Genomic DNA, 25,656 nt, shown 5'->3' with positions numbered 1-25,656 from the left:
CAACACTGGCCACCATCGCACACCGGGGCTCCTGCACACCCAACATCCCTGACACTATTTCTTCCCTTCCGCAGTAGGGAAGGTGCGGATGCCCCATCCCTGGACGTGTTCAAGGCCAGGTTGGATAGCGCTTTGAGCAACCTGATCTAGAGGAAGGTGTCACTGCGCAGGGTAGGGAGCCTGGAACGAGACGATCCTCGAAGTCCTTTCCAACCTAAACCTTTCTACGATTCTGATTTCTTTGCTTCTCCGCTGCCGTGGGAGCAGAAGCGGCCGACGCTCCCCCTCCTGCTCCCGCTGCGCCCTGGCCTCATTACCAACGACAAGGGACCAGTTCCCAACCGTGCTACGTGGCTGGCTCGATCTACTAAACCCCGTCTGCCGCGGCCAGCTGCCGTCCCCGGCGGGCCACGGGTCCCCTCGCTTTCCCCGGCGGGGGTATCCGGGCCATGAGGCAGCGGCCGAGGCGAGGGTGGGACGATCCGCGGGCGGGAAGCGCGGCGGGAGGAGCCGCGGGCCGCGCCGAGGCCTCGCAGCACCCCCGCCCTTTCCCCGCGGGCCGGTGACGCGGCCCCGGAAGGCGCCGCCGTCACTTCCCCGGCCGCCATCTTGTCGGGGCTGAGGCAGCGCCCGCCGGCCCCGCTCCGTGTGCGCGGCCCGCCCGGCCCAGCCCGCCCGCCATGGCCAACAACAGCCCCGCGGTCGCCAACTGCCAGGGGCAGCAGGCGGCACAGCACCCTCCCGGCGCCGTCCCGCCCGCGCAGCAGCCGCTGCAGGGCGGGGGCCCCAAGCCGGCGGCCTCGGGCAAGCCGGGCAACGTGCTGCCGCTGTGGGGCAACGAGAAGACCATGAACCTGAACCCCATGATCCTCACCAACATCCTCTCGTCGCCCTACTTCAAAGTGCAGCTCTACGAGCTCAAGACCTACCACGAAGTGGTGGACGAGATCTATTTCAAGGTGAGCCCTCCGGCCGCGCTGGCGCCGGGCCCGGTCTGACTGCGGCCCGGTCTGACTGCGGCCCGCGCCTTCTCGCCCCTTACCCTGCGCTGAGGGACGGGAGCGAAAACTGCTTGTTCTGCTTAGCTGGGGGTGCTGCCTTCTCTGCCTCACGAGAGAGGCGCGTTCCGCGCCGGATTTGGAACTGCGGAGCTGTGAGTTCGGTTTGGAGAGGGCGGCCCGAGCCGGGGCGGTGGGGGCGAAATGGCCGTCGAAGGGCTGCGCCTGCAGCCCGAGCGAGCGCGGCCCGGGACGGGCCCTCCGGCGGCCCGGGGGCTGCCCATACCCCCTGTGGGCACACACAGGGCACGGTGGTGACCGCAGGTGGTCCAACAGGAGTCTGCATGGGGCCTTCCTCATCACTTACACGTTAGGATTCCCTCCTCCGTTACCCGATAAAAAAGTTCTGTTGGCCGTAGGTAGGATGTGCTGGGGAGATAAGTGGTCTGTATCGGGGCACCCATGTCTCGGTTCTTGTTTTGTTAGCAGGATTGAATCAGTTTTGCAGCGAGGCTTCCATCAAGCCAGTCTCCCAGGTAGAGGTATGCATAATTAATGCTCATCAACACAGCCACTTTCTTTGTTCTGATAACGAGACCAAAATTTAGATAATTCAAGCTTGAGTAATTCAGCTGTCTTTAGCCGCCTCTACTTTGGTGGTTATTCGGATATTTTTCTCAGGTGAATTCATTCTGTTTGATAATGTTACTGTGTCAGCAGGTTTCAGTGTATTTGAAATTAAAAAAAAAAAAAAAAAAAAAAGCAAAGATAGCCTTTTTGTTTCATTTGACCAAGGCAAGACAAGTTACTTAGGGCACTGTAATTGTGAAAAGTAACTCTACCACAGTATTTTTGAGATTTTTGGCAGTTTGGGCTTACCTACGCTACTGTTTTTCCACCTAATGATAGCGCTTGTCTGCCTGTGCTCTGTCCCTTGGAGCTGATTATTTATTTCTCCTAGTACTCTAGAATAATATTGTCGACAAAACATCTCTCCAGTTAACTTACCACTTGGTGCATGTGAGAGAGACTGACTGACTGAATCGAAAGTAGCAGACTTTACTTAAGCAAGTGATGGCTAGAGCTGAAAAAGACACATTTTCAGGAAATTTGAGAGCATGTTCTATATTAAGTGGGCCTTTTCAGATGTAGTAAAAATTGTTTTATGGGATTCGTTGTCTTTGTATTAGTAGAGCTCAGCTGCACTAGGTCAGATATTTTGTGTTGCATGTCTTACTGTTTCATTCCACAAGTGGCCTAATCTTAAATGGGGGGGGGAATTTTGTCATGCCATTAAAAATGTGGTTATTAATCCCGTGCAAATAAAGTTTGCTTACTGAACTTGTCAGTTACTCTGACTCAAAACTGCAGGCTAAATAAAAACTCAGCCTCTTACTCACTCGTGAGTAATGGGTGTGGGGGAGAAGATAACCTGATGGTTAAGGTGCTTCATTGATATTAAGAAAAATTGAGTTCTCTTCATGTTTTAAGATTCCTGAATAATTGTATGGGTTTTTTTCTTTGAATGAACATGGTACCCATCCTAGGAGGTGTATTTTCAAGTGTAGTTGTATTTCTTTGAGAAACTGGTGGCTCATTTAAAAAAGTGGAGACTGCTGGGTGCCGGATTACCAGGAAAGATGATTTTAAATCACACAGGCAGCTAGTGATAGGTATGATCTTTGAAGATACGGATTCTGTCCAAGTATTTGAATTAATTTACTTGTAGTTCTGGTCTCCTGTTTCAGTTCTGTATCTGCAAAGTGCAGGACTTCCTCTTTCTTTATCCCTGACCTTAGGACCATATGTATGCCCTCAGCTTCAGTTAGTCTGTACTTCCAACAAGCTAAGCATATGCTGCAGTATTTGAAGGATCAAAACTTTAAATACTCCTTTCTGAAATGAGTACTGTTTTCAGGGCTTTGTTATTTGTTTGTTTTTTAATTACTATCTGTCAAACCCACCATGTTTATGTTGATTGTGGACAATAAATGTAACTTAAATTAAAAAACCTGAAGACTAGCATTGTGATAGTATCATATTTGATACTTGTACTAAAAAATACTTTTCATTTCCTGTGAGAAGCAAAACTGTATATAGTCAGAAGGATGTGCAGTATTATTGATGTAGTATTTGAGAACTTATGCAATACAGGAAGTCATAGCACATTTTGAATTCTACAGTATTAGCATCTCTTATATTTCCTGTTTGGCTAAGACAGCAACTGTAAAAAACCCAAACAGTTCATCAACTTCAGCTGTTAGTGTACCTCTGATTTCATGCAATTGTGTGCATAATTAGTTTTGTTTCATGTATTGTTGAAAACTTTAATTTGTGAAGTACAGCTATGAACTCATATTCCAAATCTGATGCATCACCGTTTGGGGTTTCTTTGTCTTTGACATATTTTTTTTAAGTTGATGTGTTTAGGCACTATACTTCTTTATTGAGCCAGACATTGCTTCTCTGAATTTCACAATTTCAAATGTACCACAGGCAGTGTTGTGGTTCTGAACTTGTCTATGACTTTTATTGTCAAGTTTTAGGAATGGTGTTGTTGAACTGCGTTTGTGCACTCATCTCTAAATGTATTTCACAAGATTGGGATTGGGCAAATTTGCTTATTAGTAATTAGGAACCATTTTACCTAAGAACGTCACTGAAGTCTCAAAATAAAACCACTGAATTTTTTTATTAAAATACTACACTTTATAAACATCTTTCTTTTGTCTTAATTGAAGGTGATAGTGAAAAGAAATCTCTAGCTCAGCTCGCTGCATAAATGAGACCTATGAATGTGAGACTGTATATTTTGACTTCTGTAGCTCTCATCATTAGATATCACTAAACTAAAGGAGACAGTTTAAGTAAAGGCAGTAGTTTAGTCACCCAAGAAAATAGTAATGATGGGCTTTGATGATAAAGCATTTGAAAGTATGTAGAATATAGAATAAGCATGGATGCTTCCTTTGGTGTTTTGGGATTTGTTTGCATTAAACTTGAGTCATGATTTTGGCTATAATTTCTTAATGTTGTAATTTAAAAAGCCCCATGCTTTACTTTAATGACAAAGCAGACCTGATCTTGAATTTTGTAGAAGACAACCTTTTAAGATTGGTTTAGGATGTCCATTGTTTAAATCAGGTTTAAGCATCTAAACATTATGGAGGTTGCAATTGTAATTTTCTTTCTCCTGTCCCCCACCTCACCCTTTCAGGTTACACATGTTGAACCCTGGGAGAAGGGCAGCAGGAAAACCGCAGGCCAGACAGGGATGTGTGGAGGGGTAAGTAGAAGTACGTGCCTTCTTAAGTTTTTCTGTCTGGTAAAGAACTTTCCCAAGCGTAGTTAAAACTCACTGGTATGTTGACATCAGTCTCTAGAGGTAATAGTATTTATTACAAAGAGTAGATATATTCCTTTTGCTTCCAAAGCTGTGGATGCAGGTAGTGTTACTTTTTCCACGTAGCTTTGTTTGTAGATTTAGATTTTATTCTGTGTTGATTCTCCCATCCTTTTGAAGATTTGGGATAATGTCTTTCATTTCCTGCATCCTCACCTAACTTTTTGCTTTTAAAAGGTGCGTGGTGTTGGAACTGGAGGAATTGTGTCCACTGCCTTTTGTCTACTCTACAAATTATTTACCCTGAAACTCACTCGTAAGCAAGTGATGGGCCTTATAACTCATACAGACTCTCCATATATTAGGGCTCTTGGATTTATGTATATTAGGTAAGTATCAGTGTCATCAACTAATGACTGTTTTAATATGCAGAAAGCTGTATTAAAATTTTATATTCTTTTTGTACTTGAAGGTACACACAACCACCTACAGATCTATGGGACTGGTTTGAATCCTTTCTTGATGACGAAGAGGTATGTCGGCGAGGGTAATAATTTGTTTTCTTTTGTTTCTTTTCATGTTACTACTTTAGGTTTAAACATTTTTTCATAAGGTTTTCTGTAGTTTGAATGTTGTAATGTTATGTTCTTTAATTTCATTAATTAGTGTAGGAAGCAGGTTTGAGCTTGGACCTGTGTTACTTTTCTTAGATTTCAAAGATCTAACAGAATTTTTCACTGTATGTTACTGTGTCCGATTTCCAAAGCCATGTGAAACGGGTGTCCTGAATCAGAATTCAGAGAGCAGGCTGTGTGAATGTGGCTTCTGTGTATTTTTTAAAGTCGTACCTTAAAAGCAAGGTGTAGGAAGTCATCAGAATGCTAAATTCGTATTATCTATTACTGGGATGAGAGAATTGATGCTGACATAAAAGAGTGGGAAGTATATAGTAGACACCAACATTCACCTTGAAAAATACTGCTAAAAATCTCTGTGGTTATTATTCATGTCCTGGAATAACTAAACCCAGGATTTCTCCAGAGGAGAAGCAAACAGCCTGATCATGGTATAAGGTGCCATTGTTTCTGGAACCTTAATGTCTGTGGGGGCAAATAAAGAAGATGAGTTACTCACCAAAGTCCGGTGCAGAGGCTGCATTACTGTGCAGTCAGGTGGGAGAATACCTTTGGTACCCTAGTCCTGATTTACTGTTTGGGGAAACAGAGTAGGGAGTTGGTGGGTGAGGGTTCTTGGGCTATGAAGTTGAATACACAGTCTGCTACGGACTGCTGCAATTTGTATTTATTGAGCAGGTTTTAAGTTAAATCTTAAATTTTAAGAATGGAACAGGAAGGATCACCTGCCCTCTTCAGAGTGACACCATGCATCTACTTGAAGAAATTTCAAATGCTGTAGTTGCAAATGATGTCTAGATATTTGTAATAAAAGTAGTGTTAATTACAGCTGTGTCTGACTGCTGTGCAGTGTATTTATTTTAAACAACTTCTTTCATGCTAAGTATCAAAAACACTGTGCAGAGGAAACAGCTGTTATTTCAGGTAAACCTGTGCTATTCTACGTTTTTAACAAAAATCAAAACAAATTTGAATCTTGATTGCATCTCTGATCTTCTCCCCAGGTGGGGTAGTTAATATGAACTCTCCTCTGCAGTGTTGGACTGTAATTTATGAGGATTGGGGTGGCTCCATGCTCAGGGTCTCGCAAACTCAGTGTGGACTCAAAGGACACTCAAGTGATCACAAGCACATTGCATTGTGCAGGTCTTAACTGGTTCATTATTCAAAGCATATTTTTGATTTATACCTTTCAGTTGTTACAGGTATTGGTTATCAAGATGTAATTCTTTCTTGTTTAAAATCTCCCAATACATTTTTGGAATTAGTGTTTCTTTCCCAGCTGCTATCAGTAGCTTTGTGTTACGTAGAAAAACTGCCCGGGGCTGCTTAAGTTTCTTACCAGTCCTGGTCAAGCTCTATAGGATGAAGCAAATTTTTATATGTGGAATTATTTAAACCTACAGGATTTTTTTTCCCCTCCAGTTCTTAAATATGTGGAAGCAGTTCATCTTTTGCCATGCTGCTGTGAAAAACTTCCCAGGACACAGAGTTACCTTTCAAAATGCTTCTTATGTTTATTTTGTTTAACTGTACGTACTCTCCAGGTGCTACGTTTAACTCCTTTTTTTCTTCTTTAGATCTCTGCAGCGATTATATTTGGAAAAACTGTATATCTGAACACTTAAATGTGTGTGAGTGCAAGCAGTTTTACGTTTAGATTTTCTCTTCCTGTTTAGATAACAAATCTCACTTTCCTTGTGTGCTTGCACTATAGGTTTGGGACTGACAATAGCTGACTAACATGTCCTGAGCTGTGAGAGGGCATAGCAAGAAGGCCTTCATGCGGTAATGACCCTTTTCAGAGACAATGGTCATCATGGATTATGCGTTTCCAATTATTTGTTCATTTATTTATTTTTTTACATATTTCTAAATTAGAAACCTCACTGCTTCATGGCAGTTGGTTTGCTATTGCTTCCAATTCTGTTAGGATGCCATTTTGTACTAGAGGTTTTTCTATGATCATTTTTAGATAGGCAATGATGTAGTTCATAAATGATTTAGGCCACAGGGTTGGGTATGATGGTACACAGTTGTACATCCACAAAATGGAGTATTAAATGTACTTTCAGAGGACTTCTCAACATTTTGGCATTGAAATAAAATACAAGATCATACCATATAACCAGACTGTGTAAGGGGATTTTGCGTTAATCTCTTCATCGACAGTCCCTTACCATCCAGATGGCTGCAGGATTAGTGTGTGCCTGCATGCATATATATTAAGTCCCATTCTCGATCTGTAACATACTGCCAAATCCAAAGGGTGCAGAGTTTGAATTTTTCTAAGGAAATGTATTAGAATATGAGACAAGTAAACTTTCATAATCATGAGACTTCAATAGGACAGTAATGTAGAAGCATTTTTTTTTTTAATCAGTAAAGAATATTTTTGACCATCAGGATATTTTTTGCTTGTATTTTGCAGGACCTGGATGTGAAGGCAGGTGGGGGTTGCGTTATGACCATTGGGGAGATGCTTCGTTCCTTCCTCACAAAGCTTGAATGGTTTTCCACCTTGTTTCCAAGAATTCCTGTGCCAGTCCAGAAAGCTATTGACCAGCAAATTAAAACCAGACCTAGAAAAATCAAGAAAGAAGGCAAGGAGGGAATGGAAGAAATCGAACGGCATGCAGAACGTAGACGTTCAAGGTCATATACACATTATTTTAAAAATTAATGTTAGAAGTTTAATATTGAACTGCTTATTACCAGCAACATCTTGTCTTTTCACTGGGTTAGGTTTTAAGGCAACAGGCAAAACAGTTTATGGATGCTAAGGGATTAAAATCATCAGATGATATTTGGTATTTAGGATGAAAAATGTGTATGTAAAGTGTAAATTGGAAAGGAAGGAGGGAGGGTCTTTAAACTTGAAAAGGATGTGTTTCACACTGAATATCTTCTGTTTTAAAAGGTCTCCAAGACCAAGATCGATCAGTCCCAGGAGGTCTCCCAGAAGATCCAGAAGCAGAAGTCACCATCGGGAAGGCCATGGATCATCTAGTTTTGACAGAGAACTAGAAAGAGAAAGAGAACGGCAGAGATTGGAACGTGAAGCAAAGGAGAGAGAAAAAGAAAGGCGGAGATCCCGAAGTACCGACCGCGCACTGGAACGGAGGCGAAGCAGGAGCAGGGACAGATACAGAAGCCGTAGTCGAAGTCGTGACAGGAAAGGAGATAGAAGAGACAGGGATAGGGAGCGAGAAAAAGAAAATGAACGGAGTCGGAAAAAAGAGAGAGATTATGATAAGGAAAGAGGTAGTGAGAGGGAAAAAGATCGATCCAGAGAAAGGTCAAAAGAAAGGAGAAGTAAGGGTGATACAGAAGAGAGGAGACACAAGGATGACAAGGATGAGAAGAAACACCGGGATGACAAGAGGGATTCCAAAAAAGAGAGAAAACATAGTAGAAGTCGAAGCCGGGAAAGGAAGCATAGGAGTAGGAGCCGCAGTAGGAACACAGGTAAGCGCAGCAGAAGCAGAAGCAAAGAAAAATCAAGTAAACATAAAAATGAAAATAAGGAGAAGTCAAATAAACGAAGTAGAAGCAGAAGCAGAGGAAGAACAGATAGCGTTGAGAAGTCCAGAAAACGAGATCAGAGTCCCAGCAAAGAAAAATCTCGGAAGCGTAGCAGGAGCAAAGAACGCTCCCACAAACACGATCACAGTGATAGCAAGGACCATTCTGACAAACACGATCGCCGAAGGAGCCAAAGTACAGAACGAGAGAGCCAGGAAAAGCAACAGAAAAACAAAGATGAGACTCTGTGAATTCTTTCAGAAGTGGATCACATTGAATCCTATAAATGTTTGATTAAATCCTGCTTATTTTTTCTTAAAGTTGAGATTGTGCAGTAGTTGATGAGCACTCTTCTCCAACCTCCCTCTAGGCTGCAGATTGTCATTTCCTATTTTGGGTAGGGAAGTGCCTTTGTAAACCCATTCAACGCATTGACGGTTTCAAACCATTTGTTTAGTTTAATTTGTAATGCAGAGTTTGTTGCATTCTTATTGTTCAGATGTTTCTGAAATGTACAGTCTGTACATATGTCCTGAAAATGTTTTAATTCCTTCGGCATGGTTGCCATGTTGGTTAAATTTGTATGAGGCAATAAACTGCCACTAATTATACTTCCCTTTTGTAGACGTGGAATTATGGTTTGTATCCTGAAGTTAGCATGGCTGTGCTTTACATAATAGTATGGCTTTTAGGGATGGATCTGGAATGTGTACTATAGCTGAGATATTTATGTGCATACAGTGTACATTGAGGGCTGCAGATTTAGAACTAACGTTTACGTCCACTGTACCTGCTGTTTTCTTCAAAGCTTTGTATTATGTTGATCACCAGTGGTGTTAAATTGAGTGGACTTTCAAAGAGATAGTGGTTTTGATGCAAGGATTTAGATGATGTTGGGGCTTGTTTAGTAATTCTGTAGAAAGGCTACCTCAAGTGGACACTGTAAAGGTTGACAGATGAGTACCGTAGCCATCTATGCATTTTATTTGTTTGGAAAAAAATTCATGTAAGCTTCCTTTTTTTTTTGTTAACACAATTTATCCATTTGTGGTCTTTTAATGTTTTTTTCAGCAGCAGCTGCACTCTGTCATTTATGATAATCCTGGGCTAATAAAGGCATTTAAGATGGGAAGAGGGAGGTAGGAAGAAGAAAAATATTACAAAGGATTTCAGTTTCAAGCTTCCAAAGCATTTTTATAAGTGTAAACATTTAAAATATGAACTAAATGACAGTGTCCTTTTTTAAGTCATATTTTCTACAAATAGTAAGGATCGCAGTTCATGCTGAACATTTCATCTGGCAAGATTTTTTTTTTTTTAAACAGGTTGTTAGAAGCAAAAACCAAAATGGATTATAGAAGAAAATCATATCATTACAGTCCAAGTCTATTTGATAGATTATTCTGATGACTTGTATACTAAGTGAGGAGAACCATCTGGAATAAACTCTCAATTAATTCCTTTGTATTGAGTGTCAGCTTTTCCCTGCATGTTCACTTTCAGTTGAAGAGTGTTTCAGTTCCTCCACATTTCTTTTTCAGATCGTGACACTTTGTATGAATAAGGGATTTTATGTAGTTAAAAAAACCAACTTATAAGGAACAAAGAAATGCAGCAGCCCCAAAACAGGAAGTACATGAAGTGTGACTCATTCATGATCATGAAGTGACCTGAACGTAGAAGGTAGAAATAAATTGATATTTGTGCTTTTTTTAGTTCTGTGTGATGCAGATCATGTAGGCTTTTTTTTTTTTTTTAAACATCCAGGAGAAAACAAAGTGTTTCAGCTTCTAACAGTACCCTTCATTCCATAGTATTCCAAGAAGTAAACTTCATTTTTTTCTTTCTCCTGCTCTTATTTTTTTCTGAACTAACAGTTCAGAAAGAGTTCCTTTGTCATCGTGATCCTTAGTAATCAAGATCTTTTAATACTGAGGTTGTTGAGGTATTGTCTGCTTATATTTGTGCTACCTGATTTTAAATCTGAGCTTGAAACAAAACTTCAGCTTCAAGTCATTCCCTTGCAATACAGAACTAAAATACTGAGCTCTCATTTAATATGGGAGAAAAACTGTACTGGCCATTTAAGAAATACCCTGTCTAGTAGATTATTAGAGCTGTCTCTGCAGTCTGCCAAGTCAAAACAGTGAGGACAACTTTAATTTATCTTGTTTGTGTCTAGAGGGCTGCTTTTGGCCTTGTTTTTAACCTTCAGTTTCTGAAGCAAGTACATTCTTGGGCAGAGAGGCTGCAAGGCCAGCGTTCTGTCAGGGAAAATGGATTACTGATTTCCAATTGTTCTTTCAGGGCTCCCCCTCCTCTGACAGTGTTGAGAAATACAGTGAGAGAATGGTTTATTTGTAGGAAAATTAAAAGGTATTTGAGAAACACAGTCTTTGACCTGAAAGTGGAGAAGGGCTGTCTTACTACAACAAAGATGGTGAACATTTTGATACAACTTGTGAAAAGACCAGCCCGTGCCAGTACCTCTTACAAGTGCAGTGATTTGAGGACTGCTTTTATTTTCCAATAAATAGTACTTTTTGACTTTTGGAGTTAATATGATGAATATTACTTGAGTTAGCAGTGTAATGGATGGCACTATATTCATTACCAAGACCCATGAAAATTACTTGAACCAAGACACCTGTCTTAAGTTATCCTTGGGATTTAGTATCCTGCAGCTCTTGGGTTTGAATCCAGGGACTCTCATTCCGTTTTGTCTTTCTGATATGATTTTATTTCACATGACCTTCCTTGAAACCAGAAGGAACTGTGGGTGTGAGAGGAGCTCTGGGGAGCGGTGGTAAGTTCAGTGGAGGTGCCGGTGCTGCCCACTGTGCTGCAGGTGCTGCAGTGCAGCTGCACTGGGCATTCAGCTCTGGGGCATCCGGAGAAAACTTCTGCTGGTTTCAGTTGGAGGTGTGGGAGTTCCCCAGGAGCTGCTCTCTGACAGTGTATGCACGCTTCAGTTCTCAGGGTAAAAGCACAATGACCAAAGCACTGAACCCAAAGTTCCCACGGTATGCCACGTCCATAGTTACCTAGTGGGGATAGTTGTCCCTTGGGAAGCCCCATCTGTCTGTGGAATTTCCCATGGCTCCAACGGTAAGTACTGCACTAGTAATATTTTTAGTGTCTTACAGTATACAAATTCTGCACTTAAGGGGAACCTGAAGGAATGAGAGAACTGCTGGCTTTGGTAGATGTTTGAGCCTTCTGCACTGCTGTGAAGCCCGTGTACCTTGTTGGTTCTCAAGTCTCTCAAGAGGTTTGTGGGGTTGGGTTGCTTGGGGGTTTTTGTTAGGGTTTTTTTTGTTATTTTGGTGGGCAGATTTATTGGTTGTGGGGTTTCTATTTCATAAAGACCAGAGCATCATACTAGTAAACAGTGTAGAAACTACATTTATGAAAACATGACAGGTAACTTTCCACTAAGTCAGCATGACCCATAAAAAAGCATTTACCTCAGTCTGGAGAGAGATCATCTGATTGCCAGTGTCATTTCACATATCAGCAGTGTTAATTACTATTAGGCAATGCCTGATGCCTGAGGAACAAAGCCTAGAAGATACCCACAACCACAGCAGGAGGTGTGGATCTGGCTCAGTTTGGTTGTGCTGCTTTTCCTCTTCTTTTGGTTAATTGTGCCCTTCTAACCATTTTTTTTCAAGCTGAATCAATGTGTTTTTTTCTTAGAATCATTATTCCTCTTCGTTTTTTTGCGCTTTTTTTCCCCCAACAGATCTGTAAATACTACGTTTTGTTACAATTTTGCTTCTTGTCAATTAAAGTGAGGGGAGCTGATAAGAAGAGTACTACAGCATTGTCCTGTTGGTAGTGTGCAATTTTGAGATAAGGTCTGTATGCCAGGAAGAACTGAGAAAATATACACCAGTTTATATACAGCAGAAAATAAACAACAGTTTAAAATACATCAGAGTTACTGTCAGAGCATGGAATTACCAGAATTGTTTATATGAGGAGAAGAAATTTGGGGATTGAATTTGGTTCCGAAAGAAACTGATTGCTTTAGACCTCTGAAAATCCAGTTAATAGCCACCTGGTTAAACACTTAGGCCTTGGGGGCAGTGTTTCACAGAGATGTCTCCAAAGACGAAATATTTAAATAAAACCCTCAAGGAAGAAAGCCTTTAACTTTTTTTTTAATTAAATGAGAAAAAAACCCCAACTTTTTATTAACTAATGCGGGGCAGTTTCAAATGATGTTCAAATAATGTCAAAGACTTGTTTGATTATGACTAAATCATGATGTTGTCTTTGGTTACCTTTATACACTGAGTTTCTGAGGACTCTCTTTGTAAGATTACATGTGTACGTAGAACCTTGACCTTGATCTTTGCTTTCTGTGTTGGCTGAGAAAGTAACCAGTGAGGAGTATGAGAAAAGGTCCTGCCATTTCTTAAAAATGGCAAATTAAAATTTTAGTAATAACTTAATTGGCTACAGTGCAAAGCAAGTTAGTTGATGGGAAGAGGACATTCTGTTTACCCTTCATGAGTCACCTCTCAAATCTGTAAAGGAAAAAACTTTTTTTAAAATTGGAAGTAAAATGAAATAGCCTTGGAATACTCGATTTAGCCTCAAGCTACTTTTGAGTGACTGCACCTGAACTACTGTTGTTCTGTTTTTTTGAAGAAGTTTTAATTTGACTCTCTTGATCTTTATTTCAGCCTTATTTCATTCGTACATAAGTTCTGGAACACACCTACTGATTAATAACGGTTCTTGGAAGAACTTTTAACAGTGATTGATTACACAGAAAACTATAGTTCAGGATTACAGACATTGCCTTCAGTGTTCAGCTGCATTTTAAAAATTATTTTGTCAGCTGGGGCTCAAATTTGATGTCCTGGATTAGATCTCGGATATGACTAGCTGTTCAGCTTCCCTCCTCCCAGTCCTCAGCAGCTGTGAATGTTGCCTTTAAGCCCAGACGTTGTCTTTCCAGCTTCAAGGAAAGAAAGAGTGAGAGGAGCATTTAGGGAGAATGGTGTTATCAACAACCTTAACATCTAGGATAGCTGTAGGTGAACAGCAGCAAAAAGGAGGTGATCAGCCTTGGAGGGGGAAAAGTCAGTACTGATTTCCTGCCATTCCTTTGAGAGAGGGGCAGTAAATAGTCCAGAACACCTGTAATTGTGTTGGAGAGTAAACAATTTTAGCTGGCAGAGAGAGAAAGTAAATGTGTGCTGAAGAATATCTGGATCAGTTTGTATTTTGAACGTTTTTATGGGGAACTATAGAAAAGTATTAGAAAAGGCTTAATGAAGTGAAAGAGGTTATTATAAATGGAGGACAAATCAGTGTTGATAGGAGTAGACAACATGAGCTTTTCAAGGCAAATATGGATTATCTCCAATCCCAAAGACTGAATCAACAAGAAAAGTTTGATCATAATATCAACTGCGATTCTTGTAACTTACCTCCTTACCTGAATCAGACTTTTCATTTAGATGTGTTCTGCATTGCTCTTCCCTCTATAAATCACTATAAAAAAATTTGGAAGTTCAATTTCAGGTATGAAAAAGAAACTGTCTTGAGAAATTTTTCAGTGGCTGCTTTTTAAGTTGTTTCTAGCAGTTTTCGCAGGCAAATAAAGCACAAGACTATCCTGTTGAAAACCCCAGAAGAAGTAAGATAGAATAAGTTGAGGTAAGCCACAATTTTTTTTAAGCTTTTTAAAAATAAAAATCAGAAGTGCAGCCTCATTTTATTTGTAATGGGATATGGTGTGGCTATAAAAGATAAGCCTGCCTTTTATTTTGTGCTAGCTGATAAACAGTAAGTGTTGTGACTATGCATGATGGTATACAGGCCACAATATAGATAAGATTATTTTTTTTATTATTATACATTTTAAGATGGGGGGTGAGACAAACCTGCATAACACTAAAAAGCCTTGATGATCAAATTTATGTTATGTGCATCTTATTTGAAGTTACATGATGCGAACGTATTTTACAAACTTCATGAATTTGTAGTGAATGTACAAAGTGCTCTTACCCATTCCAACAGAGCTTCCAGAACAGGTTACTGAAATGACATGAAACAGTGAGGTGTCAGATTGTGAGCTGGGAAACATTATTGGTCTGCAGTACGTAGTCCCTCTATACAACTGTGCAATCCCATCAGATAGCAGTACTTTTAAAATGGATTAAAACCATGCCCTAGGAAACGAATTCCAAGGTACTTACTATCCCTTTAAACAATTTTTACTTCGAAATGTGCTTAGGACTTCATAGAAGTAATTCTTGCTTTATTTAAAAAACATCCATAAACCAAATTCAAAAACAAACCAAAAAATGCTCCTTTGTTTGTTCCTATATTGTAACCACTCCTAACGTCCCAGTTAAAAAGTAACTTCTCTGTATTCACCAGGACACAGGTGATCTGGTTAAGAGGGACTGTGTAGATAAGTTTGCCCAGTCCCAAAATGCTCCTGTGAAGTTCCCATCACAGATACTGCAGGACAGCACGCACCAAGTTTACCCTGTAGTCAACACTTCAACATGCCACCTTTACTGCATTACTCTGGATTACATTTTAACCATCTAGCATGCATGGACAGAAATAGATCATTCAAAGAAATTGGAATGTTACCTGAATATATTTTTTTAGGACAAAATGTGAGCTTTGGCCCCTTATCAGTAAGTGGAGCCACCACCACTGTGTAGACATCCCCACAGGGTATCTCAGTGATGTCACAGTGACTTCCACCTGTGCTGGGGATACAGGTGAAGTTGCCTTTTGAGCCACGTAAATCAGTGCTGTAGTTTATTGTTTCATCAGAGGCTCGCCAGAACACCCTGATGCCATTATTGCTCAGTCTGTAGAGCTTCACCCCAGAAGGGCAGCAAGCACCTATTAAAGTGAGAAACATTAGTAAGCAAATTTTGTGAACTCCTAGAGTGCATTTTAAACCAGATTACTATGATTATCAGCACTTCAATGAGAAAACATTATTTCACAGAAAGCCAAAACAATTCTTGAACTGAAGTAGGGAAGAAAATGTTTTATCAGACTCATTATGGAGCTGGAATTCAGCCATTTTACATGTTGGAATATTGTTGCTCTCGCCTGGCACCAGGCCTACCTTAAAGTGCCCAGAATCCTTTTGAGGTCCTTAAAATTTAATTATGTCATAGCATAATTTAAATTAAAAAGTGGATTCTGGAGCAATGTTATTAAAACTTCTTTATATGGCCACCTGATGGCTGTCATAAGAACAGGTTTTAAAGTATATGAAAATAATCCAAAGTACATTTATTTAGAAGGGAGAACTGCAAGTGTACCAAGTATGTATTGAATTTCAGCTGTGCTATTTGTATGAGAGCAATAATATACAAACTACACTGTATATTGAGCCTTTTTCTTCCCAACTGTATTTACAATTCACGTACTGGAAGAATATCCCTGATATGTGCAAGTGGATGTCAGACCCGTTTCGCTAATTGCTTTCAGAGACACTGTATAGTTGGTGCCACATGTGATGCATCCCAGCAGACAGTAGTTCTGAAGAGTGCGACACTTTGCCTGTCCTTTCGGAGACTCCAGTGTTGTTATGTATGTCTGTGCACCCTTCCCAGCAGACCAGCTGACATTTGTTACAGACTGCGTCACTTGAGTAAGTATCAGGTCATTGGGGCAACAAGGATCTTAAAGAAAAGAAAAAGTAGGGAAGTCAGTTCTGGTTTGGAAGGTATTTTGTTGGGTTGCAGCCAGAATTGTACATGATCAAGAGCAGAGGAATGAAGAAGTGCATACTTGCTGGGGCAAACACTAGCATGCTGAAAAATACTTGACATTGCTGGCAAGCTTCTCATAAACAGAATGTCAATATAAGATCAATTTGTCTATAACAGTGGGTTATAATCCTGGAATTACTATAACGTGATTGTTCACCAAGATTCTAAAAATTACCAAAATTTTTCATCAGAATATCAGAGAACATGTGATAATTAAGCAGGGTCTACCTCTACCCCTCAAGTCATACAGCTCAGTCCAGCTCTGTCTCTGTTTAAAGTCTGTAAGATGACTGCAGTCAAACTGCCTGTTAAAAATAGACCCTGGTGTACATTAATTGCTGTACTGGCCTGCGGATTGTCTGGGTAAGTGGCAGAGGACAAAACTCTGTTAGAAAATTAATAGCAGGAGCGGTGGGTAGGATGTGCTTTAATCTGTTCTTTACACCGCTTCTTTGTTGACATGGACATTAACTCATTGCTTCTCCTGGTAATATTAAATATCAAAATGCTGACAAAGAAGTTATGCATTACACTAGTGGCTTATGTTGCTGCATTTTAGTTAGCTGGGCCACAAAATAATCGGTTGCACTAAGGCTTCTCAGTATGTGGCAACTGCCAAGTGATCCTTCCTTGTCACACACACAAAGATATAGACAGATTCACACAAAGGGCATCCAGCAATAGGTACAATATGCACATACTGTAATTAAAAAAAAAAAAAAAGCCAAAGGCATGTAAAGAGTCATAGAACTATTTTAATATTATGCTCTAATATACAATTCCCACATACCTGTCTCTAAAGGGACACTGTAGCTTGGTAAGCTCTGTCCTGCTGGTGATTTTGCTATAGCACTAACAGAGAAAGCAGATCCACAGGGAAGATCAGTTAAGGTACAGGAGCTTCCAGTGCTTGTGCAATGCCAAAGTCCAGGCTCTCCTCTGGCAGTAACAACATATGTAGCATCTTCATTGTGAGATTCCCACCGTACACTGATTACAGAAAGACCCTCCTTTGAGATATTTTTAATTTCAGGACTGCAGGGAGCTGAAATATATCATATTAACAGTATTTAAATAGATTGTTTATACATACTTTGTAAATTACACATGAAAATTAAATTCCTGTTAGAACTAACAAACTACTTTGGATAAGTATATGATCCTTATATGCTTACTCCTGGTGAGAATTTGGACCTTGTGACAGAACTGACAAAATAAGGAGTTTGTGTACAAAACCAGAGATAAACTGTAAATCTGATTTTCAAAATATTGGAGCTGTCAGCAGCTTTCAATCCAAATCTGTTTTTAGGTCCCTGCTTACAGTATATTTTTAAAGACTTCCCGGTTTGGAGGGTTGTGGTTTTTAATTTTTATCAGTTACCGTAAGTTAGCATTCCAGTAATGCATTTCATCCATGAATCACTGCGGTGCCTAACAATTATTTGTCCTGCTAAAGGAAAACAGGAGCGATCAGGGTTACCTGTAGCCACGTGCTTGGGCGCACAGGAGGTGTTGGTGCCGCCGGCCTCGCTGAGGGAGCGCACGGTGATGCGGTAGCGGGTGTCGCACTGCAGAGCCGACAGGGTGCAGGCAGGGGCCGTGTCGTTGCAGAGCACCGCGCTGCTCCAGGAGGCAGCTCTGGTCTCGTACAGGTCGGCGCCTCGCACGGCAGCCCAGGTGACCCGCACGGTGTCGCTGGACACGAACGCGGCCCTGAAGTCGCTGGGGCAACAAGGAGCTGGGAACAGACGAGGCAGAGAGGGAAACTCGAATGGGGATGGGGAACTGGCACGAATAAGTGCCTTGTATCGTTTATCTACATGCATCATGTCTTGAATCTCCAAAGGAGACCGATATTGTGCAGTCTTGTGAACCCCAGACTTATTCCTTGAATTAAATCAGTGACCCTCCTTCCAAATCAACACAGGACATCCTAGTGTTTAGATCAGAATTACATATATCTTTGGCTTAAACTTTAAAGCATATAGAATTAAATAATTCAAACAACACTCTTCTCAGTTTCCCATTGAACTGGTTATTTTTTTTCATTTTCCAAGTATGAAAACTCTCTATGAGGAAGTTTAAGACTTTGACACACCATTCCTGAGGTAAAAGAAAAAAAAAAAAACACGCTAAACAGGAGTAGAGTTCAAATGTTACGCCAGGGCTGCGAGTTATTCATATGTCCTTGCCTGATTGATGGTTGTGAATTGTTAAACTATTTTCAAGTTTGTATGCATGTTGCACTTGACTACACAAATTAAATTGCAGCAGGAAGTGTTTCTTTTTCTCTGCCAACCTTTGTGTGTTTTGCCCAAAACTTGAATAAAAATAGGAGTTTAAGTCAGTATCTTCCCATAAAAATGTCCATAAACACAGTTAGAGGATCCAAATGAATTTGCAAGACTACGTGGCAACTTACCAGTAGTGTAATTGAATACATCACCTAAAGGGCTCTGCCCTGCCTTGTTATATGCAAAGACACTAATGAAATAAGTGAAGCCACAGTCCGACTGGAAATGACATTGAGTATGTGATGTGTTGCAGTGCACTTCCAAGCCATCATCACTCTTCACAAAAACCACATAATAGTGACCAAAACTGACGCTAGACCATGACACCAGCAAATGACCAGGTCCATCCTCTTCAATTGATATGTTAACTGGTGCACAAGGAACTGGGGGAAAAAAAAATAAAAAGGGAAAAAGAAAATATTTTTATATTTTCTTCTATATTACATAGACAATATTTTTATTGAAGTTACTCTCTTATGTAGTAAAGGAAAATCAGGAATATACAGAATTATTCTACTCAGTTTCTGTCTTGTTTAAGGAAGCAGCAATATTATCTGCATTTACAGAGGGTGCTACTTAGATTTAGATGACAAGTGGGTAGGGTTTTTACAGAACAAAATAGATACTATCTTCATGTTTTACAGAAACAGATTCTGCTTAAGGAGCCCCAGTTGAACAGTGAAAAAAACAATGACACCGGGCACTATTTCAAAAGGAACTGGCACAGTGTGTGCTCACAAATGGTAGGTTTGGATGGTAATTGTAATACTAGCTTGAATAACAACTGGCATCCAAAAGCTTTTATGTGTGAAAACCTTTATATGTTTGTATGAAACTCAGTGGCTGTGTCTGAGTAGAATTGTCCTTTGCTTAGTTCCCTTTCTGGTGGCATCATGTCACATTAAAGTGCAAACTCTATAGCTTTTGTTTAAATAACATTTACTTTCTAGTTCAGAGAAGTGTAGCTTGCTGCTGTGAGGATGAATGTACAGGATCCAGCTGAAGCAGTGTTGGCTGAGATTGCAGCCCACAGTTTAACACTTGTCTACTGCATAAGGCTCTTTCGTCCCATTAGATCTTCCTCAGAGCTGCTCACAGGATTGATCTCTAACTCCTACCAGTGAAAAGTCAAAATGAGGCAGGTTACATCAAATAACTGAGTAAATAGTGTTGTGTCTTTAAAGTAACATATAATAAAAGAAATGTTTTAGATTTTGATTACGTGGGCAGTTCATCTCACAGGTCAGGAAGCAATAACCTCTGACATGGCACTGGTGCTGCAGCTGAAACAGGTGAGCTTCTGTACTGCGATGGTTGATGATTTCTTAATTTAGTCTGGTGGTGCTACTTTGGCTGAATGTGGTTTTGTTGACCTCCTTTCTAACTGAAAACTAGAGTTGGCCTAGAACAGTTCTCAGCCCAGAGGCAATCCTTAATGCCATTTCCTCACAGATCTGTTATTCCTTACATTTGTTTTACACTCAGAAAATTGACTTTACAATATGTACTTCTAGTAAGAGGAAAATGCAGGCTTACTGTTTCAGCCAATAATATATACACCATTGCAAGTTTTTCTTACAGAAATATGAAGAAAGTTTAGGCTCTTATCCCTGAAATAGAAAAGAATATGGCACCATTCATGCACAAAGGTCAAAAGCAGAAATAACTATTTGAGAATCACTTGTGAATTGCAATGGACTAATTTGCACATGAAATTAAAGAAATACATGTTAAAATGCCATAAGCTATATAAGGATCAGTGACACATACTGGTTTTTAAGCTTACTGCATCAGTAGGTTTACTGGATCCAGCATCGTTGTATGCTGTGACAGAAATATGATATTCAGAGCTGCACTGGAGGGATGGCACCGTGCAGAAGGAGGAGGAGGTGTTACACTTTAGTTTCAGGAGTCCATCAGAGGCTGTGACACTGTAAGTTAGAGCTCCTTCTGTTGGCATCCAAGAAACTCTTAAAGCACCACTATTAAAAGCCACTTTAACATCCGCTGGTGCGTTGGGACCTACGGTAAATCAGTTTGGAACACATAAATACAACTTAGATTATGGTCCACAAACATGATCTTTTTCATAATTTGCAAATTAAATACATTTTTTTTGTGGTGCAGACCTTTACCTTCATCATGTTAAGGTGATGTTTTTTAAAGAAATAGTTCTAGTTGTACCCTGTCACAAAGCTTTCTGCTGAGACTCCCTGCCTTATTTGAATATTTGCTTCTCACAGTTAGAAAAATCCTCAAATCAGTCTAGACTTGTATAATCCTTACACACACCTGTCCTGAGTACAACTTCAGTGACAGTTAATGGTATCTTTGCCTCAGTAATATTTAATAAACATAATCATGTCATCTGAGCTTTCATAAACTTTGAGATGGAGGAAAAATTACATGATCTGAAAATCTACCCAATGTGCCTTTGAAAAACATAACACAATCATACATACACATAAATACTTCCTGCTAAATTGTTGCTGTTTTGGTTTGTGTTTGGTTTTTTTTTAATGCTGATTTGGTTTCAGAAAAGCAAATGTCTTACTTGTTCTTTGGTTATATGTGAAATCATCTCCAGGCATCCCATTGGCATTCCAGGCATAAGCTTTGATAGTATAGAGAGTTCCTGGATCTAGATTTGTAAATATCAAGGAGGTATTGGTGGTGTTCTCCCTCAGCATTCTGCCCAAACCATCTGACCTCATGAGGGACACGGAGAATCCAGCTGCCATATACACAGCTTGCCAGCTCAGGGCAATGGAGTCACAGCTCGGAGAACTAACAGACAAAATGGGAGCTGCCAGGACTGAAGAGAAAGAACAAAATCAAGCTTTTGGTTTGTCAGGAGTACAGTTTGAAAGGGCCAAATTTGAAATGAATACAGAAATGAATACAGAAACAACAATCACCAACTCCGAGAGACAAATTCGATGACAACAAAACCAGAAAAATAAATTAATACAAGCTTGATAGAATAAATATGGAAAGTGATTTGTGATGCATCAATTATTATATTACAGGTTTTGTAAAATGAATGTAACTCATACAGAAAGTATGAAAGGTTGTGAGTGTTGAAGAATGAAAATCACCGAGAAGATACTGCATTTCCTGTCCTGTAAGTTTTACATTGTTTTATTATTTTATACTTTTGTTTGTTTCTTCATTTCTTCTATTCCTCCACGTTACGTCTTTTATTAAAGTAAAATACAAATTAAAGTATTCATATATATATATTCATATATGAATATACAAAGTAAATTCATACAAATTCTAGTAAAACTCCCAAATGAATATTTAACTTAACATACTGTCATAAAGTAAACCATTAATTCAGACTCTTGTCCTGGTCATTAAGTCAAATGGCTGGATTCTAGTTGTCTAAAACTGAAAGGAGAATGTGATCAGTACAATTTAAAATGCAAGAATATAATCATTCAGGACTGGTACATGCATGAATACTTTATAATAACATTACAGAATTTGAAATAAGAATTTGAAAGTCCACCTGTTTTTGCTTTTCTGGAAGGTGAAGGCTGGCTTTCTCCTCCTGAATTTATAGATCTGATAGCAATTCTGTACAATGTGGCAGGTTTCAGCCCCGTCACTGTGCCTGGAGAATTTTTAACTACAGTTTCAATGAAGGAATCTCCATCTTGTGCAGTCAGCATGTAACCAGTAGCCCCAGGAACCGCTCTCCATTCCACTGTGATACTGTTGCTAAGTTTTGAATAAGCTCGGTCAATAACAGGTATGTCTGGAGCTAAAATGGAAATAGTGATAGACATGCTTAAGTTGGGGAACTGAGCCCTGTGAAATGCTGAGTGCTCTGAACATTCCACACAGACAAAATGTAGGACATCTAACCCCCTGGTCAGAGCAGATATACTTAGAGTCGTTATACTCAGATACACACTCAGTAGAAAAAAAGATAAAATGAAAGTGTATCCCACACAAAATTAAGATAAGAAATGTAAAATATTTAAAACAAAGTATGCACCTTAAGGCAAACTTACTCATAGCAAGGCAGCTCACCTGGGATTTGGGAGACCCAGCAAGTGTTACAGAGCTATTTAACTGAGCGTTATGTCTGCTCTCTGAGTTCCAAGCACCTTATCAGTTACAGTCAGACACCCCATTTGTAAAAATGGTAACAGATATTCTGTCTGACTGCGCCTGTGGAACATCTGCAGATGGGTCCTTCACAATCTTTGAGTAAGATATTGCACTATACTTTTTTTTTTTCCTTTTAAAATACTGTCTTTAGTAACCATGCAAAAAAAAAAAAAAAAAAAATTTGTGAAAAGAAATCCCTATCTAAGGGAGTTTTCTGCCTAACAGTCAAGTAGAGAATATATAGCACATGATGTATATCAAATAAATTAATCATTAATATCTCTTCTTTCAAAACTAAGCTAGCAATAAACATTTTGTTTGCAGGATAAATACTTCTACTTGTTTACACTTACCATGATAAAACACTTCTACTTTTTTATTTTCCAATTTTATTGTAGTAATTCATTTTATAAGAAACATTCTACTTGAAAAGTAATGGCTATTTCTAAAGATTATCAGCTAAATTATTTTAAAACCAGAATTTCAACAGAATATTTTTTCAATTACATTTTAGTGATGAAATAGAAAAGGACTTCTGTTCATGCAGATTCTTCTTCAATATCCATCAGGGACTTGCTACAAGTCCTTTTGTGAATGAAACAAAGTTACTGTTTAGCAGCTCTGAAAAATGTATAAATAGCTTCATATCTGCTTTTGTAATGAAAGGGGAGGTGATTTAAAAAGCTCCAGTCTCAGCAAGCTGTGCGTGCCAGGTCAGGAAAACATGAAACAAGACGAGAGGAGAAAAGGAGCTAATCATGCTAATAATGAACTCAGTAGGAGAACCAGCAAAAGGCTTCAATAGGAATGGCAAATTTTCCCTGCCATTACAATGAAACAATTTCATCATGGATGAGTCATACAGAGGGCAATAGAAATGATATTTTCGAGTTTCTCTTACGAACCTGTTGACTGCATAATCTGTGCTTCTGCAAGAATAATTCCATTCTTGTCAATGGCTTCTGCTTGTATAGCATAAACAGTACTGGGAATTAATGAAGTTAGAGTTGCTTTAAGTGTAACATCACTAAAATGAGCCAGTAATGAATGGCCTACAGTATTCACAGATGTAGCTGTAACTCTGTAAGAAGAGGCTCCTGAAAACTTGGGCCATCTGAGAGAAATGCTTCGCGATGTCACATCATATATAGACACAGAGAAACCTAAAACCCCAAAACAAAATCATTACCAAAAAAACATTTCAGTCATTCCTGACTTAAGTCAAGTCTTGACAAGAATATTTTTCAGTGCCTTGTCAAGCATCTATGTGACCTAATTTTCAGACAATAGGCATTCTGCTGAATTTGGAGTGTTATTTCCCTTGTTCACTTCTGTAATCCATTAATTACTGTAATAACTGCTGCTCACTCTCATCACTCTGTGATGATGGCTATTTTTCTTAAATCCCCAATACACTGTAGTCTAATTGTTTTAAAAAATGCCACATGTAATCCATATGCGAATATACAAGCAATGTCAACACTATTCCATAAATAAATAGGATCAAACACTTGTTTTGCTAATTATAAAAAAAATATGTTGCAGTATGTGTCCAGATACTGCAACATGCATTTAAGGCTCACGAGATTGCAGAATATGCAGGAATGTACTATCACTAGAGACTGCATGAATGCTGAAAGCATTTCTTGTAATCTTGTGATCTCTTCTTTCAAACTAGTCAATATTCACATTTGAAGGCAAGAGGAGCTGGAGGACAAAATACAAGACTGAAGAAAGTATAAAATGCAAAACACTGGAAATATGTGTGCATGGGAGAGCGTGCTTCTCCTGGTATGGTTTTTTGTTTGTTGTGGGGGGTTATGGAAGGAGTGTGGTGGGGTTTTCTTTTGGTGATTTTGAAATTTTTTTTATTATTAAAATATATAACAATTAATTTGGTGCAAATATGGGACAGTTTGAATCCTATTTGTAGGACAATTATGTAGGTAATGGACTGTAGAATTTGTTCATTCGAGTGATCTCTCTGGCTCACACCAGTGTCAAGGCGTAAGTCTAAATATTTATGCAAGTGCCCAACAGAATTGGGACTCCTAAATATGAGGTTTAAAATGTATAAAGATATCAACATAATTTTTTAAAGCTGAATCAAACTTGAAAACAATTTTTGTTTATAAAGCTGCTAGAACTTACAGAATATTTTATTAAAAATCACAATTATGTGTTTTCTTCAAACCTGTTAAAAACCAGGCAGGCAAAACCAAAATACCATTTTGAAGGTTTACCTGTGTTAGCTGAAAAGATCTGAAAAGGAAGATGTAAAAAAATTAGAAATACAATGTGAAATATTTTATTTGGAAAATTACAAACCTAAGAATGTTAATAGCAACAACAACAACTTAAAATACTATGTTTTTTACACATTTTGCTGGTATGATGTATTGGCTTAGATTCTTTAAGCATGGAAAGAATATGCAACCAATGAGATTTGGTACTGGTGTCCAGACTGTACTGCTTCTTCATGTTCATCTTCCTCTCTGAATCTGCCTATTGATCCCGTTTTCAGTTGCTGACACACTTTGAAAGGCCTTGAATCCTAATATATCCTTTTATTTTTCAGTCACTTGTAAAGAGTGCAAAAGTGTAATAGTAACTCAAATACCAGCGTGGAAGCGTCTGCTTGATAGTCTCCATCCTAACTTTTAGTTTACATTTACATTATCATCGTTGCAAACAGCTTTAAAGCAAATGAGCTGCACTCACCATTCCTAGGCAGTTCAGAAGCAGTCCGGCAAATGCTAATGATTTACTTTTCGCACCACACATCTCGTCAGAGCTTTGTTCCAGCCTTCCCGCGGGGATGAGCCGAAGCCAATCCCTGCTGGGAGCAGCGCTGTTCCTCGGCAGCGCTGGCACTGCAGGCTCGCTCCTCGGGACAGAGGAGGTCGCGTCGGGCTGGGCGCTCCTCCCTGCTAGAGCACAGAGGGCAGTGGCCACCAAACCTTGGGGACA

At 39.5% G+C, this 25,656-nt stretch overlaps 2 protein-coding genes across 14 annotated transcripts; one reads left to right on the top strand and one right to left on the bottom strand.

The window, feature by feature from the left end:
* The first annotated feature begins 595 nt into the window (after positions 1 to 595).
* PRPF38B (pre-mRNA processing factor 38B) lies at positions 596 to 9,968 on the top strand. The gene is made up of 6 exons (XM_027880447.1): positions 596 to 959; positions 4,216 to 4,284; positions 4,579 to 4,730; positions 4,814 to 4,874; positions 7,408 to 7,631; positions 7,897 to 9,968. The coding sequence occupies exons 1-6, from the start codon at positions 681 to 683 to the stop codon at positions 8,750 to 8,752; spliced, it is 1,641 nt and encodes a 546-aa protein (XP_027736248.1). The 5' UTR covers positions 596 to 680; the 3' UTR covers positions 8,753 to 9,968.
* Positions 7,652 to 25,650, bottom strand: FNDC7 (fibronectin type III domain containing 7). Of its 13 annotated transcripts, none has more exons than XR_003570853.1 (14): positions 25,408 to 25,650; positions 24,930 to 24,948; positions 23,592 to 23,849; positions 22,079 to 22,333; positions 21,119 to 21,379; positions 20,335 to 20,586; positions 18,693 to 18,947; positions 17,751 to 18,008; positions 17,061 to 17,315; positions 15,926 to 16,180; positions 15,126 to 15,386; positions 14,405 to 14,558; positions 13,949 to 14,012; positions 7,652 to 7,999 (listed from the first exon to the last, which is right to left on the bottom strand). XR_003570853.1 is itself a non-coding variant. In XM_027880436.1 (14 exons), exons 1-13 carry the CDS (start codon positions 25,468 to 25,470, stop codon positions 13,975 to 13,977), a joined length of 2,460 nt encoding a protein of 819 aa, XP_027736237.1. In that variant the 5' UTR covers positions 25,471 to 25,650; the 3' UTR covers positions 7,652 to 7,999; positions 13,949 to 13,974. The 13 variants fall into 13 exon arrangements, 8 of the variants coding, with proteins under 8 accessions (XP_027736237.1, XP_027736242.1, XP_027736244.1 ...); XM_027880436.1 differs by having other exon boundaries at positions 14,529 to 14,558; XM_027880437.1 differs by lacking the exon at positions 7,652 to 7,999 and adding an exon at positions 13,158 to 13,687 and having other exon boundaries at positions 14,529 to 14,558.
* Between the last annotated feature and the right edge of the window lie 6 nt (positions 25,651 to 25,656).

Source organism: Empidonax traillii, unplaced genomic scaffold (assembly GCF_003031625.1).
Source record: "Empidonax traillii isolate 1590-97213 ecotype Southwest subspecies unplaced genomic scaffold, ASM303162v1 scaffold69:size3087049, whole genome shotgun sequence".
In the NCBI taxonomy this organism is placed as follows: Eukaryota; Metazoa; Chordata; class Aves; order Passeriformes; family Tyrannidae; genus Empidonax; species Empidonax traillii.
This window is presented reverse-complemented; position numbering and strand designations above follow the sequence as displayed.